Here is a 15958-nt window from a genome sequence, read left to right as displayed (position 1 = left end):
ATCATAAAGTGGGCATGTCTGTAAAGGGGAGACTCGTGGGTACCCATAGAACCCATTTACATTCACATATCTTGAGGTCAGAGGTCAAGGGGACCTCTTTGAAAATGGCCATGCCAGTTTTTCCTCGCCAAAATGTGGCGTAAGTTTGGAGCGTTATTTAGCCTCCTTCGCAACAAGCCACTTCTCTCTAGCTTTAGAACTGAAACCTAAAAATTGCAATTGCGTTAATGCGCTAAAGAAATTAGTGGGGTTAAAACACATTTGCGTAAACATGTTATTATTGCGTTTACTTTGACAGCCCTGGTAGAAACCTAAAATACAAGTATGAACCTGAAAATGATCATGATATGTCCCCTTTAAAAGTCTGATTGTGTTGATATGTAAAAGCACCTTGCCACAAGAATTTTTAATAATGTCTCTTGACAGCAGTAACCGTGCTTTATTGGGCTGATTCGCCATCTCCGTCCATGACTTTGGGCAGGATTAAGGCCTTTGTATACGGCCCCACATTAACCTCACAGATCTAGAGGCTGCAATTTGCTCCTTATTGATTACCTGTTTTGACAGTTTGCCAGCCTAATGAAAATGGGCTGCGGGCCTGTAAATTATAGGTGCTGATAGGGCTGTGGTTGTCAAGGCCACGAGTCCAGGAGAGGGTTGCCGTGGTATCGGTGATCTCCTCCACTATCACCACTCCGGGGGGTCCAGGAGGACCTGGTGGAAAACAGGGTTAAGAGACAGATTAAACTACAACGTTGAACGGCTCAACCACCGATGCTTCAGGAATGTCATCATGTTTTGTTGCTATTAGATACACTAATGGATGTGCAGCTGTGTGCATATGGTGACAACATCAATTGTCTGTTGTAATCCTTGCACGAACAAACAACAGACAAGAACACGACATACTGATGTGAACCGGGCTGACACATCTGCTGCCAACGGTTTCCTGCTGATTCGGGGATATTGAAGCGCTCTTTTTGGGGTTTTCGGAGGCAGTTTGCTAGTTCTGCTGAGCATGACTGCGTGGTAGACCTTCCTGTGTTGTAATACAGCTGAACATATGTTTACCTCGGTCTTCAGAAGTAAATGTAACCTGCAAGAGCAGCAAACGTCTAAGGACTCTAGGGGGAACAGCTGTAAATGAAAAACTGGCAGCTGGTGCAGCTCAATGAAAAGCAATGTACTGTGTCCCCAAAAAGTGCCCATTAGAAGATTGTACTGAAAGGTGCATTTGCATTTCGGGACATTAAAGATGCATTTTGTGTTACTATGGGAACAGTGCCCTCTTTTTAGTGTGCCCAACGCCATCCTCCTCTACACTAGTGCTTACTGTAATGTTAATCATTAAATCCATCAAATACTATACTAGAGATGGGTTATATGGCCGAAGTTAAGGTCACAATATATTAATATGAATATTTTGTGATAAAAATAACCTAAAATGATTTCAGTAAAAAAAAAAGTTCATACTATAGTCAATTTGTTAGGGAAAATTGAACATGTAAAACAAAAAACATTGTTTTTTGTCAGTGTTAACTTCACTTGTGTCAGTGAATCATGAATTCTAGAATATGAATATGAATTATTGCAGAGCCCTACTAGACAATCATTAAACTTAAAATAAAAAGTCAATCAAAATGATCTTGTCTAGGATATAAGAAGTCATAGCTTTAAAGCTGGAGTCGGTAACTTTGTGGAACAAAATAAATCCTCTGTGTCCTCCTAATGCTCTTAATGGCATTTGCAAGATTTCGATGTTCCAGAAGGAAAAGAACCAATCAGAGCCGAGCAGTCTCTACAGCAGCTGTCAATCACTGCTCGCAAAACTCACAAACTCCGATCAAACTATCAAACTAAACATCGCTGATCAAATATCAATCAAGATTCTGTTACTGTAATGCCTATTTCTCTCCTCAGATGTTTTCAGAAACATCTTGTAGTGTACTGTTTAGCTGTAAAATGAGAAAGTTTGCTCTGGCTGGTGGGCGGTGATTTGGTATTGGCTCGACTGTTTTCAACATGGTGGTCGGGTCACAAACTTTCTCATTTTACAGCTAAACAGTACACTGAAATATATTTCTGAAAACATTTGAGGAGAGAAATAGGCATTACAGTAATAGAATGTTGATACATATAGAGGGCTCCAGAGATGACGTATTTTTGTCGGCCAACCAGGAAGTTAGCGTCGCTAACAATGGGAATTTTCCATTGGGTTTTGGATTTTTGCAGAAAATAAGATCTATGGCAAACACACATTCATGATACTTACACATTTTGTTCAGCAAGATAATCTTCACAAATGAACACCACTTTTATGATTTTAATTTTTGAAGTAAAAAGCTAACGTTAGGCTATAAACGAACTACACTGCGGTCACGAGTGTGAGTATACACTACTTGTTAGCAACCGCCTTTTTGAAATAAAGGCATCAAAATTCACGCGCGGGATATTCATTGATGCATTTTATGTCGTAGAACAAAACGTTAAAATCTCTTCAGCTTGTGTTAACCACAGACCTTATTTCAAGCACCTAACTAAAAACCCATTGACTTCCAGACGAGGGAACCTGAAGGGCTAAAATGCTAACTCATTTCTGGTATAAAGGACTCATTCCAGTAGCACTCTATTTGATCAGCGCTGCCAAGTTTAAGAGTTTGATCAGAGTTCGCGAGGTTCGCTAGCAGTGATTGAAAGCTGCTCCTCGGCTCTGATTGGTTGTTTTCGTTCGGGTGCAATGAAATCTTGCAAAAGCCAGTAGGAGCACTAGGAAGACAGAGGAACATAGTGACAGTTTTATAAAAAATAACTTTTTTTATCATATTTGCTCATACTTACCGACTACAGCTATAAAACACGACCAGGAGCTGTTTAGACAATAATCGTTACAGTACTATCAGCAACAATCAAAAAAACAGCCACAGAATCTGATCACTGGACATTTCAGCCAATCAGTTTTACGGCGCATATTAAACCTGTTCATGCAGACAGACCGTCTGTCCAGCCATTCTCACAGTGACCATAAAAAATTAGTCAAGATCAAAAGGTCAAAAGCGGGGCAATAACGTGGGAATAGTCTCAACCAGGAGCGAAATTCTAATGTCTGATGTAATGAACTTTCCCGAAGCTGCTGCACTTGCAACAAATTGAAGCCAATTTTCTACAGTAGATTCACAGGAAACATTAACATTCTTTCACAGTAGTGATTGTCATCGGGTCCATTTCCACTAGACTAAACTTGCCAAGAATAATTCTGTATAACAAGCAAACTCTGATTCAGCACAGTGGTTCAGTTCGAGGGGGGGGGCAGTGAGTCACCGCCTCCGCTAAAGAGTGTACGAGACGTCACAGTGTACTGGCGCACTGACACCTAACAGGCTCACCTCGGACAAGAAGTTCAGCCTCCGCAAATACAGTATCAGCGCTGGTTTGGGCCCGGCAGCCATACTTCCCAGCATGCTTCAACAAAATGCTCCTAATCATCAGATCCACTGTGGAAGACTGCTGCAATTGGAAAGAAAAGAATAATACAAAAAAAAGTTAGGTATTAAGCAAGCCTAAAAGTGCTTGACACGAAAATGTGTGATTCCTTTACATCTTGTAGAGGCTCATGTGGCTTGAGAGATTCCTGTTTAATTCAGGTGCTTGCTTTGCTGCTACATTCTTCAGCTAGCCGTATTTCCTCTCTGCTGAAATGAGAAACGCCTAAGGCAAGGCTGGGAATAATTCGAGGTCCACAGGCAGCTGTTTAGTACGAAACCTGATTAAAATTACAAACCACGCATCAGCCAGGAATCTGTTGTGCCTGTAAAGGATTGTCACTGCAAATACGTTCCCTCCTGAGCATGGGTAGTGGCAGAGGACACATCAGGACAGATGTGACTTTAACATCCACTGCCGATAAAGGAATAGTGACATAAAGAGGACTCCCTGCTCTCTTGCAAAAATTGTTTTCAACTTCATTTTATGGTTTAGTCACTAATGATTTTTCTGTATAATGGAGAGGGGAAAGATGATGCTGAGGAAGAAGGAGGAGGAAGATGAAAAACGTAAGAGGAGGAAGACGAATGAGAAGTACAGGACGGTCCATCATCATAAATCCTTGAAGGCATTAGCATGTTCATTCTGCCTCGATGGGGGCTCGAACTCACAACCTCAGACACTAAGTCACTATCTTGGTGAGCTTACTGCCTGGGGAAAACCACAACTTCACACTACAACTTCACACTATGACATCACTCTATGACTGAGGCAATCGCCAGGGTTGAGGTGAAGGTGGCTTGCGGCCGCAGCTTTACAGCGCTCCCCGCCAGGACCTCACCGCACCGTGACGGGGCGCCCTGCTCCCGGTGCAACTGTCGACCGGGGCCCCGACAACGTCGTGCCTCTGCCCACGTAAAAGGCGCCAGGGGCCTGTGGCCTTGTCGGCAACCCACCCAACCTGCCTTGAAACATGGACCAAGGAGTCTAACGCATGCGTGAGTCAGAGGGTGCAAGCAAAACCCCGTTGTGCAATGAAAGTGAGGGCCGGCGCGCGATGGCTGAGGTGGGATCGCGGCCCAGCGGAGTTGGGCGCACCACCGGCCCGTCTCGCCTGCACCGTCGGGGAGGTGGAGCGTGAGGATACGAAAGATGGTGACGAGGTTTAACGACGCACTGCTGTAAAGTATTATCGGTGCCGTTTTGCGAGAACGAATACGAGTACATGAGCACAGTATCGGACCCAATAGCCGATACTGGTGTCGGTGTCGGTATCGGTATCGGTATCGGTATCGGTGCATCCCTAACCATGACCTCAAAATGTTATCGTTCATTTTCATGAACAATGGAGCTTTTTTTTTTAGCGAGAATTTGCAGCAGCTGTGTACAGTACTGTTTACATTAAAAGCGCCACCATCAGGACTATTACCACACAGATGCCAGTTGAGGACTGGACCTATGTGCAAGTTTAGTTTGCTTTCATGCAGGGGGTCTTTCCCATTAGTGCTTGACTCCTCGACTCCTCGACTCCTCAACTCCTCTGTTCGCGTCTTAGTCCCGCCCACGGGAGATGCGAACGGAGGAGGCGAGGAAAAGACTCGAGGAGAGAGGAAGCGAGGAAATATGTTTTGAGACATGAGACGTCGTTTCCTCTGAAGCATCACGTGAAGCGACGTCCGTTTCTGATGACAGCAGCAGCTGATCACAGCTGGATCAGCTGTCAGTCGGCTTTAACAGCTGTTTATGTCTGAACTGATCTAATACTAATAAAGAAACAGAGTTATCAGAGCAGCAGTGTTTTCTCTCTGTTTAACAAACACCTGCACATGAATAACAGCTGCAGTCTGTATTTCTACTGTGGACTGTGTCCTGCTTAGAGGACCAGGAACGATCTCTACTGGAACAATATCTTATATTATTTATTCATTATTAGTGTCTGTATTTATTGATATTCTTACACTAGAAGTTATGTATTAGTCTGAATGTTTCAGGGAAAAGTGAAATGATATAACTCATATCAAACCCGACGCTCAGGAATTATCAGCTTCACATGTGACTGAATGGAAATGAGGATAAATGATGTAAAAGGTATAAAAGACAAACCCTCCTTCTCTCTCTGACTTTAACTGGATACTTAATAAAAGTGAATGAGTGAAATAACAGATCATCAAAAGAAAACTCTTTCTAATAAATGAAGAAAGTTATTTTAAGTCTGTTCGTTGTCAGCTTTTATAAACCCCTCTCAGTGTCAGACTCTTTCAGTGACGGTGTGTGAAGTAGAGATACTGCAGGTCCTTCTGTTGCTGGAACACTTCACCATCAACATGGTCCGTTTGCTGTTCACACCTACAGTTAACACAGGTTATAACTAGATGGTGAATCAGAAGACAACTAAACTATAAAACTGTTAATCTCTGATCTGTCTTCACTCCGGTATAAAACTGCAGTGATGTTGATGTATCAGATCAGTCTGATCGGCGCAGCGTCCAATCAATAACTGATATCCAGTAAGGGGGCGTGTCGGTCGGTAATAAACTTCCGTGGAGGAAATACTGGAGGATGCACTGGTGTATCCTCGCTTATAGCTCCTCCAGCAAGCCTCCTCGCTCCTCGATCCTCGCTCCTCGATGCGCATTTTATGAATTGGGACGTCCTTCAAGATGGAGGACTGAGATCGATTTCCAGGTCACAGCCGGAGGATCGAGGAGCGAGGAGACGAGGAGGCGAAAAATGCTGAAATGAGAAGGACCTATGGTGTTACTTGCCGTGCTGTGTTGCATGTATTTTGTGTTTTTGTGCCCTCTTCTCTGTCTACTCAGGTGCCGCCCTACCCCCCCGTGCAGCTGCAGTGGATGAAAGTACGCAGCCTGCAGCTAATCGGCAATCAGGGCCGGGAGGATAAGAGGTCGGGAGAGAGGAGCATACAGTTTTCAGCGGGCCAAATGGCAGTATTCCATACCGTGTGTTTAGTAGTTGACTATATAGTGTGTGCTGGATTCAGCAGTGTTATTTCATAGTGTTAAAGATTGTTTTCGCTGTATCTGTGGCTCAGTAGATTTAAGTTGAGTTATTTAAGAGTGTGTTAATCACTATAGTGTTAAGTTGACTACTCCCTGATTGTTTTTGCTGCCTCTATGGAGCAGTAATTTTAAGTTGAGTACTTCCTGGTCGTTTTTCACTGCATCTGTTGAGCAGTAGCTTTAATTTGAGTGCTTTAAGATTAGTTATTGCCTTCTTTGTTTAATTGTAAAATTACATCACACTTTCTGTATGAAAGTAGTTTTAAGTTGGTGTTTGTACACTTTTCATATTTTTGTTAATAAATTGTACAATTATTTTGCACACAATCCTGTGCCCAGTCCCCCTCATTCCTGGGTTTAAAATGTATTTTGTTACTCCCTCTATCCCGTGGACCCTAAACGGAGGAGGGACGTAACTCATGGGAAGGCAGATTTCAAAGGAAGAAGAAAAAGAAGAAGAAGAACAATAGTGACAAAAACAAGAGGGACTTGCAGCATAGCTGCCCGGCCCCTAAAAAAGGTTAAAAGGTGAAGGTTAAAATGACGTGGTTAACAATGAAACGTTATGTTTTAGGGAGGCGAAGGTGAAATGCCTCATTGTTTGTGTCGATTTTTTTTCCCCCCTGTTGGGAGAATTTATACGACATCTTCCTCAGAGGATCCTTGACCTTGTATCCCTCGACCTATTCTAGATGACTAAAGTCACAGACAGACGGGACGAATGGGTACGACTCAGGAGGGACCCGACTATTACTGTATGCAGCTGTTGGGACTGGATCTGTGACCATGTTTTTACAAAGACATATTTTGATGAAGGAAGGTGACAGCTGCTACATACTGTGTAGACGTTAAATGTCTACAACAATAATGCACATTAACAGAAATATTCAACAAATTCAAGTTAAAATTTTTGTATAATTTCATTTGTCATTATTTTTCCATCCTATTTCTCATTCATAATCATTGCTGTGTATGTTTCAACCATCATTAATCTTTCAAAGCCAGCATGAGTCAGCCTCTATTTGTGTTTTCATTTTCACAAAAAGATACAATTTCACAGGTGCAAATTCAAAACAATAGACTAGACTCTGATGTACATGATTATGTGATTCAATGCAGGTCTTTGATGATGGTCTGACCTTTAGCGGAACGGATTATTTCTGCAGATGTAACAAATGTTTGGTGCAATATGTACTTTAAAATCATTACATAAAAGGTGCAAATGGAAACAGCAACATAATTTTGACTTCAATATGTCGACGTGGAAGATCAACAAACTCGGGCAAGGAGTCAATTAAATGATAAAGAAAACAGCCATCTGTTTACACTTAGCAGGCAAACAATTATACAGACAAATAGAGCTACAATGGATGATGGACGTGCAGAGAGAGACAGACAAACAGACAGGTAGATAGATAGATAGATAGATAGATAAATAAATAAATAGGACCATAACCAATATGATAAATTGACTCTAAGTCTTACTTTTGCTCTTACTCTTGCTCTTACTGTTTGGATGTATTCAAAGTGGCCGCCATCCTGCTGAAAGTTGATCGGTCTCTGGTTGAAGAACCAGTGGAAGACCACGTCCAGCGACGTGTCGTGTGTCGCCTTGCAGCTCAGCACCACGCTCTCCCCCACGGTCACTTCCACTCTGCTCGGGCTCAGCTCCACACGCATGGCCTCTGGAAGCACAAAGCTGCTGCACTGTCACCTCAGGCTAACCAAAAGCTAGCGTCAAGCAGCTGCATTCGACTGTGACATCACTGCCGGAGCGATCATGAGAAGCGAGAGCCCAACTTGGGCAAAAACACACTCACCTTTTGTCGGATAAATACCCTGCTTGTCTCTGATCTAGCCTGCATGCAGTGCATCTGTGAGGCCGAGGCCTTTAACGCTGTGTCCTTGTAATATGATTCTTGAATGTGAGAAGCCTTTTGGTTCACGGTTGAGCGAGCACAATAAATTTCCTGGCACCAGAGCAAAGGTGTGTAGGGGGGGGGGGGAGGGGGATGACATTGGGGACTGTTTACTGGTGGCCGACTTGTGCTAATTTGGCAGAAAATAAAGGCCCCCAGGGCATCACTTACCTTTTACCCACAGCATGGCAGTCATCTCTGCCGAGCCCAGCTGATTCTCCGCCCGGCACACATAGTTCCCCTCATCCGCTCGGCTGGAGTTAACAATTCTCAGAGTATTGTTCCGTAACAACATAATCCTGTGAGTGAGAAAGGACACAAAAATCAATACTGGTATGAGAAACAAATACACGTGCGAACAGTTGCTCTACAAGTTTTCGGCACGAGGCTATGTGTTTGTGGTCGTGTCGGGTTACAAGAATAGCAATATATTCACTCGGGATGACATAAAACCAACTGCTGGGATATTCTTGAAATAATCACCCACTAGAGATTCCAGCGGAGAATATAGAATAAAACAGCGCTTACAGCGAGCAAATTATTATCACTGAGTTGAAGGACAAAAAGCGTCTGACAGTAAGTTGTTTGTGTTACGACGAAGCTCGGAGGGCTGTGAAGTCAAGAGCAGTGTTTGTATTTGTGTAACCTTCAACTTGAAAATAAACCCTTTTTTCAGTAAAAGATCAATCAGCAATTTAAATGTGTTAATGAATCTGATTTGCAGATACCGCTAAGTAGCCCTATCTTGAACAGGATTAAAACACAGATGCTATTAGAGATACAGATTAAGGTAATGGGGACACATTTTCAGTACAAGAGAAAAAACGTGTTGATGTCAAGAACAAAGGAACACAGTATTTCTCTGACTTTCAATTTAGGTTCAATGATGAACTATATCTGATCTTGTGCCTTTGAAAGAACACAATGCATCAGACCGGCACATACGGGTACTTCGCAAATACTTTTGGGTGAAAGACAACCGAAGATCCCATAGACTTCAATTCAATTTGACGTAAGTTTGGATTGACAAATTTGTATGCATCCCTTGCTAACCAAACGTTTTATACACGTCTAACAATTAGTTTGCGACCTTGCCTGAACCTGAGTGTTCGCAATACCTTAAAGGTCCCATATTATAAAAAAAGTGAGATTTTCACGTTTGTTTTATTATAAAGCAGGCTTAAGTCCTATATAAATACTGTGAAAGTATTGAAACGCTCAATCCACAGGGAAATACACACAACCCGTATTCAGACACTCTGCGTTTGAAACAAGGTGTCAGGATTTCTGTCCATTTGTGATTTCACAAATATACAATATTTAGACCCTTTACACAGATTTAAATGTAAACATTCTAAATTTGTCCCAGTTTATTCCTGGTTGCAGTGTATGTGAATGTCATCAGCTGACAAGAAGTAAACATAGACCCAAGCTGTTGCCTAGCAACGCAATTCTGTTGCAATTTTGTCGCAGTTTCGTCAAATTGCGCTAAAACAGAGCGTTTCAGACAGAGGGTAAATACAGGCATATTCAGGCCAACAGTATGAGGAAAATACGTTTTTTTTTTTAACATTATAGCATGTAAACATGTTCTAGTAGAAACACAAAATACAAGTATGAACCTGAAAATGAGCACGATACGGGACCTTTAATAATGATCGCCACCATGTCCCTTCAGTCTTCCCCGTCCAACACAGTGGCCGGATATTGCTGATCCAGACATTTCTACATATCTGATTGAATCCCGTTAGACTTAGTGTTGTCTGTACATAACCGACTTGTTAACAGACAACTGTTTGATCTATAGGCTGAGATTTAGTTGGATGCTGCTATAACGTTAATGTATGACACCAGCCTCCCACTCAAACTAACGTTAGCTAGCCATGCTAGTCACTGTCACCAGCATCATTTAGCCATTTAGCACACTGACAGTGAATATTCATGTATCGTATGTGCCTCAAATCTCAGTGTGAAAGCCTCGGTTAACCCGCCACACAACAGCTTTTCGGCGTTGCGGCATTTTCTCCCCTGTGACGGTGAGTTATTTCCTCCAAAAGGGAGCGCAGCCTCGGCGATGACGCCATGCTGGTCTGGTCTATAGCTTGGAGCCATAAAGCCATGCAGGTCTAGTCTATAGCTTGGAGCCATAAAGCCATGCTGGTCTGGTCTTCCTTGAAGCCATAAGGCTCCTCTATTATATCTTTTTTAGGACACGGCAGTGGAACATATCGGAGATCAGTGTTTTTGGATTTATTGTTTGTACAACCAACTACACAGCAACTCTTCTGCATATTACTATTACTGGTTTGTTTAAAGTAGAAGTTTGGAGACATGTTTCAACTTCTTCTGTTTACTCTGTTGCCGTCTATGAGGGACCTGGGATTGTTTTCCCCCAAAAGGGGGCATGGTCACACAAGCCTACTCTGGGCGACGTATTGCCGGTCTGATATATAGGCTGCCATCTGAGTAATTGCAGTATAATTTAAAATTCATTAAAAGGAAATTTCAGAACCCAATTTGAACACTACACAAGAACACTACACAACATGAAATAAAAAGATGTTATGATTTTTTTGTTCTTTTGCATCAATATCTCCATAAATCTAAATAAACGGTGCATTCATCATGCACGGTGCTCGTGGATCCACCTGACAAACCCTTAATACTGCTGCATTCAATGAATCTAAAGCGAAAGGCTGTCAAACCGAGATGTGCACATCAGCGAGCTGTCCTCCTGGGAAGCACAAGTGTAATAGAGAGAAGAAAAACACACAACACCACGCCTGCATTCATAAGCAGCCCCTTATCCAGCTGAAGGACACGAGCAATATGGTATTAACATTTCGCTGTGAGTTGTAAATAACAGCTGGAGAATTAAGTGCTTGACGTCAGATGGTAGAGGATGTAACTAAACTGGCTTCAGAGCAGGAAACATAGGACAGTTTAGTACTGGGAATGATGTTGAGACTCTACTCTCCCCTCATCACCAAATATACGCTGCTGCCATTGCAGATTATAATTTTCATTCTTAAATGCACATTTTTGCACATTATTAGATTATAATTTACATTCTTTAATGCACATTTTTAGATTATAATTTACATTCTTTAATGCTCATTGTGCACATTTTTTTATTATAATTTACAGTCTTTAATGCTAATTTTTACACATTTTTAGATTACAATTTACATTCTTTAATGCACATTTTTGAACATTTTAGATTATAATTTACATTCTTAAATGCACATTCTTAGATTATAATTCAGTCTTTAATACACATTTTTATGTAATATGTATATCATCTGTCACTTTATGTACATATTGTAAAATGTACATATCTGTCACTATAAACAAAAATCCTTCATCTTCACATGTACATACTATATATAATCATCCAGTCCATGTGTATTCATCCAGTATTTATTTCTTTGCACAATTTGTATTGTTTATAACTTACAGAACACTTGACTTGTATATAGGCACTTTATTATTGTATTCTTATTTTATTGTTGGTCATTGTTGTTCCTAGGATTTATTTCTATTCTGTGTAAGTACATTGAGAGAGCTGCATAAAACTGGAGTCAAATTCCATGTATGTATATACTTGGCAAAACAAACCTGATTCTGATTCTAATTCTCAGTGTCCTGTGCAAACCGAAATCTATCATAATTTGATTTCCACATTGCCTACAGAGGTGGAGATGAAGATTTTTTTTTTATTAGAAAATCAGTTTCATCCAAAAATCAAACAATGAAAATGATGGGGGGGGTGTGTGAGGTGCTCGTCTTTTAATCTAATTTGTATTGTTTGGCATTTATATTTACAACACTAAGCTCTCTCATCATGGGCAAGGTGATTGGAATTGGCAAAGAGAAACTCACGAAGGCATGACAAAATCTTAAGACAATTCTGAAGCAATCTGCAGCCAGGAGACATTTTTCAAATTAGGGAGGGAATTCACATCCGACAAGGACACCGAGGCAGAAAGGACAGGATGGGGACTGCTGAGTATACGGAATATGCAAATAAATTCAACCTTAGGACGTTTAAAGGAAACATTAGAAGATGACAGCACATCTATATTGCATTTGGAAATATATATATTTTCAATCTAAAGCAGGGTTTTTTGAGGTAAAAGCAAATAGACTGCTACAGAATACTCATTATTTACATTTTAAACATTTCACAATTTTTATAAAAAAAACACCAAATTATGCACTGTCTGACTCTTAAACAAAAGAGTCTGTGGGCTTCAACTGAGTCTGCCACATACTTTCAAACTAATGGGATTAATACTTTCTGTTTAAGAGACAAAAGCCCTGAACATTAGCGGAAATCCATGTTAATTACAAACCTTCATTAAGTCAGCACAGCTGTCAATGCCAGATAAACGTGAAGCTGTTTCGATTCCTCACCCCCCCACCCTCTGTTCTTCCAAGAATAGAACGTCTCTCCGTCCATAAACTCTTTACTTTACTATAGGTAACGGCAGAAAATCCTTGCAGGAGTCACCCTGGCCACGACCTGAAAAGGCACGGCTCTTGTTTATTTCAGATAGAAATCACCCTTTTCACAAGGTTGATCTCCAGTTGAGCGGTGACCCCCTAAACACTGTGCCATCCAGTTCATTAACTCACCGTACAGCAGTACCGGTTAGGTGCATCAAACATCCTATTAGAGTGTCAAACTCTTAATTGGATTTGTGTTTAATAAAAGCAACCGTGTGTACAGCTTAAGAGGAAGCTGTGAGAAAAGTTACTGAATCTGAGAATTCTTTACGAGTAAAATAGATCACATAGTGTACATATTAGGGGCTGTCAATCGATTCAAATATTTAATTGCGATTAATTGCATGATCGTCCGTAGTTAATCGCGATTAATCGCACATTTTTTAATCTGTTCAAATTGTACCTTAAAAGGAGATTTGTCAAGTATTTTACTCTTATCAACATGGGAGTGGACAAATATGCTTCCTTTATGCAAATATATTTATATATTTATTATTGGAAATCAATTAACAACACAAAACAATGACAGATATTGTCCAGAAACCCTCACAGGTACTGCATTTAGCATGAAAAAACATGCTCAAATCATAACATGGTAAACTGCAGCCCAACAGGCAACAACAGCTGTCAGTGTGTCAGTGTGCTGACTTGACTATGACTTGCCCCAAACTGCATGTGATTATCATAAAGATGGCATGTCTGTAAAGGGGAGACTCGTGGGTACCCAGAGAACCCATTTACATTCACATATCTGGAGGTCAGAGGTCAAGGGAACCATTTGAAAATGGCCATGCCAGTTTTTTCCCCCTAAAATTTAGCGCAAGTTTGGAGCGTTATTTAGCCTCCTTCCTAACAAGCTAGTATGACACGTATGGTACCGATGGATTCATTAGGTGTTCTAGTTTCATATGATACCGGTAAAACGGATCCCTCTACAGCTTCTGGAATATCGATTGCGTTAAAGAAATTAGTGGCATTAAAACAAATTTGCGTTAACTTTGACAGCCCTAGTTACAAACAAAAAAAAGAAAACGGTACATGTTGACACCACAATGTTGAATGTTAAGTCTGTGAATTCTGTTTTTAGAGGGAGAGTTGGAGAGAGTTAGTTTCATGCCAGTATCTTCACTCTTGCTTTAAAATTGAGCCCGCTACAACCTCAAAATCGAAGAAATTAGTGGTGTTAAAACAAATTTGGCATTATTACCGCGTTAGCTTTGACAGCTCTAGTACATATATAATGCCCTCACTTAAAGCTGCAGTGCGTAGAAATCCGGAAAACGCAAAATCCTGCATCCCCTCGAGCTGCTCTCTCCTCTCTCTCCTCTCTCCGCTCTCCCCTCTCTGTCCGAAGCCCCTCCCCCCACACGAGAACGGGCATATGCACGCGCTTCATACGTGCTCGCTACATCTGAGGAGGCTACCGCAGCGAGCTACACATTACCTTCTAACGACATCAACAGTTTGGACTGTCTTTTTGAAAGTCTGTCTTTCTTTTTTTGGGTTGTTTTGAGGTGTAGGCAGTTGCTGCCAATGCTGGAATAGCAAGCTTTCCAGTAGGTTGTTCCGCCATTGACCGAGGCTTTCACTATCTGCAGAGACCAGACGTGAACGCGCATCTCCTTTTGTGGAACAGCCAATAGGAACGCTCTCTCTGAAATGCCCTGTGATTGGTCAAAGTCTGCTGTCACGGGCAAGATTTTCTAAAGCCTGTAAACAGAGCCATGAGGAGGTGCAGAGGTGTAGTTTTCTCTCAGATCACTTGAATTACAATATGCTGAAAGGTTATTATGGAATTTTTGCCAAATTATGCCAAAATATTGTTGCCTACTGCCACTTTAATAATGAATGATAAATGACTCTGAGGGGATAAATGAACGGCTTTGCCAATATTGTGTGTGAACAATGTTCTGCTCTCTTAAGACATGACACATTTATCTAAAGTCAGATAAAAACAAAATGAAGGTGTTTCGGACAGGTATGAATCTCCCCGCGGTGTACGCCAACAACCACACACACACACACACACACACACACACGGAAAAAAAAAATAGATTTGCGAGGGTTTGACAAATACCTCAAAGGCTTTATCAGATCCAGACAAGCCAGGGTCATTAATCACCATTTTAGGGCAACACACTCGCTAACTTATCCCCATCCATCAGTTCTACTGAAGCCAGCTCTTTCATAGACAATACACATCCAAAATTAGCTCTGAGGACCATTTTTCTCTTTCATTTTGCACCAACCTCTGAAATTAGCACTAACTCCCGAACACTCTGTTTCCATTCACCTGTTAGAGGCGTGAAGATTTGTCGCTGCCTGTTTTGAAGGAGTAACACACTGAGGATCTGATTATCAACTGGCTGCCCTTGCTGCGAGGCTGCTGAACAGACAGCTGAATCTTGGCTGATAAACAAAAAGGTCCTGTTCTCTCGCTCAAAACTTGGGATGCTCGGCAGTGACTGATAATTTCGGCGGTGTCGCTCAGTTTGATTGATGGACCCTCGCCCCGCTCAGCCCCCCCTCTAGGTGGAAAACGGAGAGATGTTTCTCATAAAAGATGATGCATCAAACTGCATGTGAATTCCAAATGCAATTGTGCGGTCTAAATTGTCAGCATCCCGCAGAAGGAGGTGGGGTTGAGGATGAGTCTCCGGAGCTTTGCCAGTACCTAAGGTGTTTTATTCTAGTAGTGACACTTAATTTCAGTTACAGTAATGAAACTGTGATGTGTTACAACAAGACATGTATACAATTCCTGAAGGGGCCTGAGCCGGAACGATAACGGCTGAAGTTATGCCGTGATGAAAAACAATATGAAGATATTGAGGGAGACAAACTTTTCATGGATTCATACATATTTTACAGGGCAATTAACTTTCGCTCATAATATTCTATTCTCTAAACTGTGCAGAGGAAATAAATGGGATCCTATTTATAACACAGAGCACCAGTAAATCTACCGCTGTCTGCAAAGAAAATATCCAAACGATAACAGCAAAAAATGAACCCTTCCTAAAAGTCTCA

General features: G+C 41.5%; 1 protein-coding gene across 1 annotated transcript in view; it reads right to left on the bottom strand.

The window, feature by feature from the left end:
- Nucleotides 1-15958, bottom strand: part of cntn5 (contactin 5) — a 176704-nt gene that overhangs the window by 21920 nt on the left and 138826 nt on the right. Inside the window, 4 exon segments of the mRNA XM_037775644.1 lie at nucleotides 556-714; nucleotides 3384-3504; nucleotides 8010-8185; nucleotides 8591-8718. Coding sequence (XP_037631572.1) covers nucleotides 556-714; nucleotides 3384-3504; nucleotides 8010-8185; nucleotides 8591-8718 — 584 coding nt within the window.

The sequence above is a fragment of the Sebastes umbrosus genome, chromosome 7, assembly GCF_015220745.1.
Source record: "Sebastes umbrosus isolate fSebUmb1 chromosome 7, fSebUmb1.pri, whole genome shotgun sequence".
NCBI classification, from domain to species: Eukaryota; Metazoa; Chordata; class Actinopteri; order Perciformes; family Sebastidae; genus Sebastes; species Sebastes umbrosus.
The sequence above is the reverse complement of the archived record's forward strand: the minus strand, read 5'-3'. Positions and strand labels throughout refer to the sequence as shown.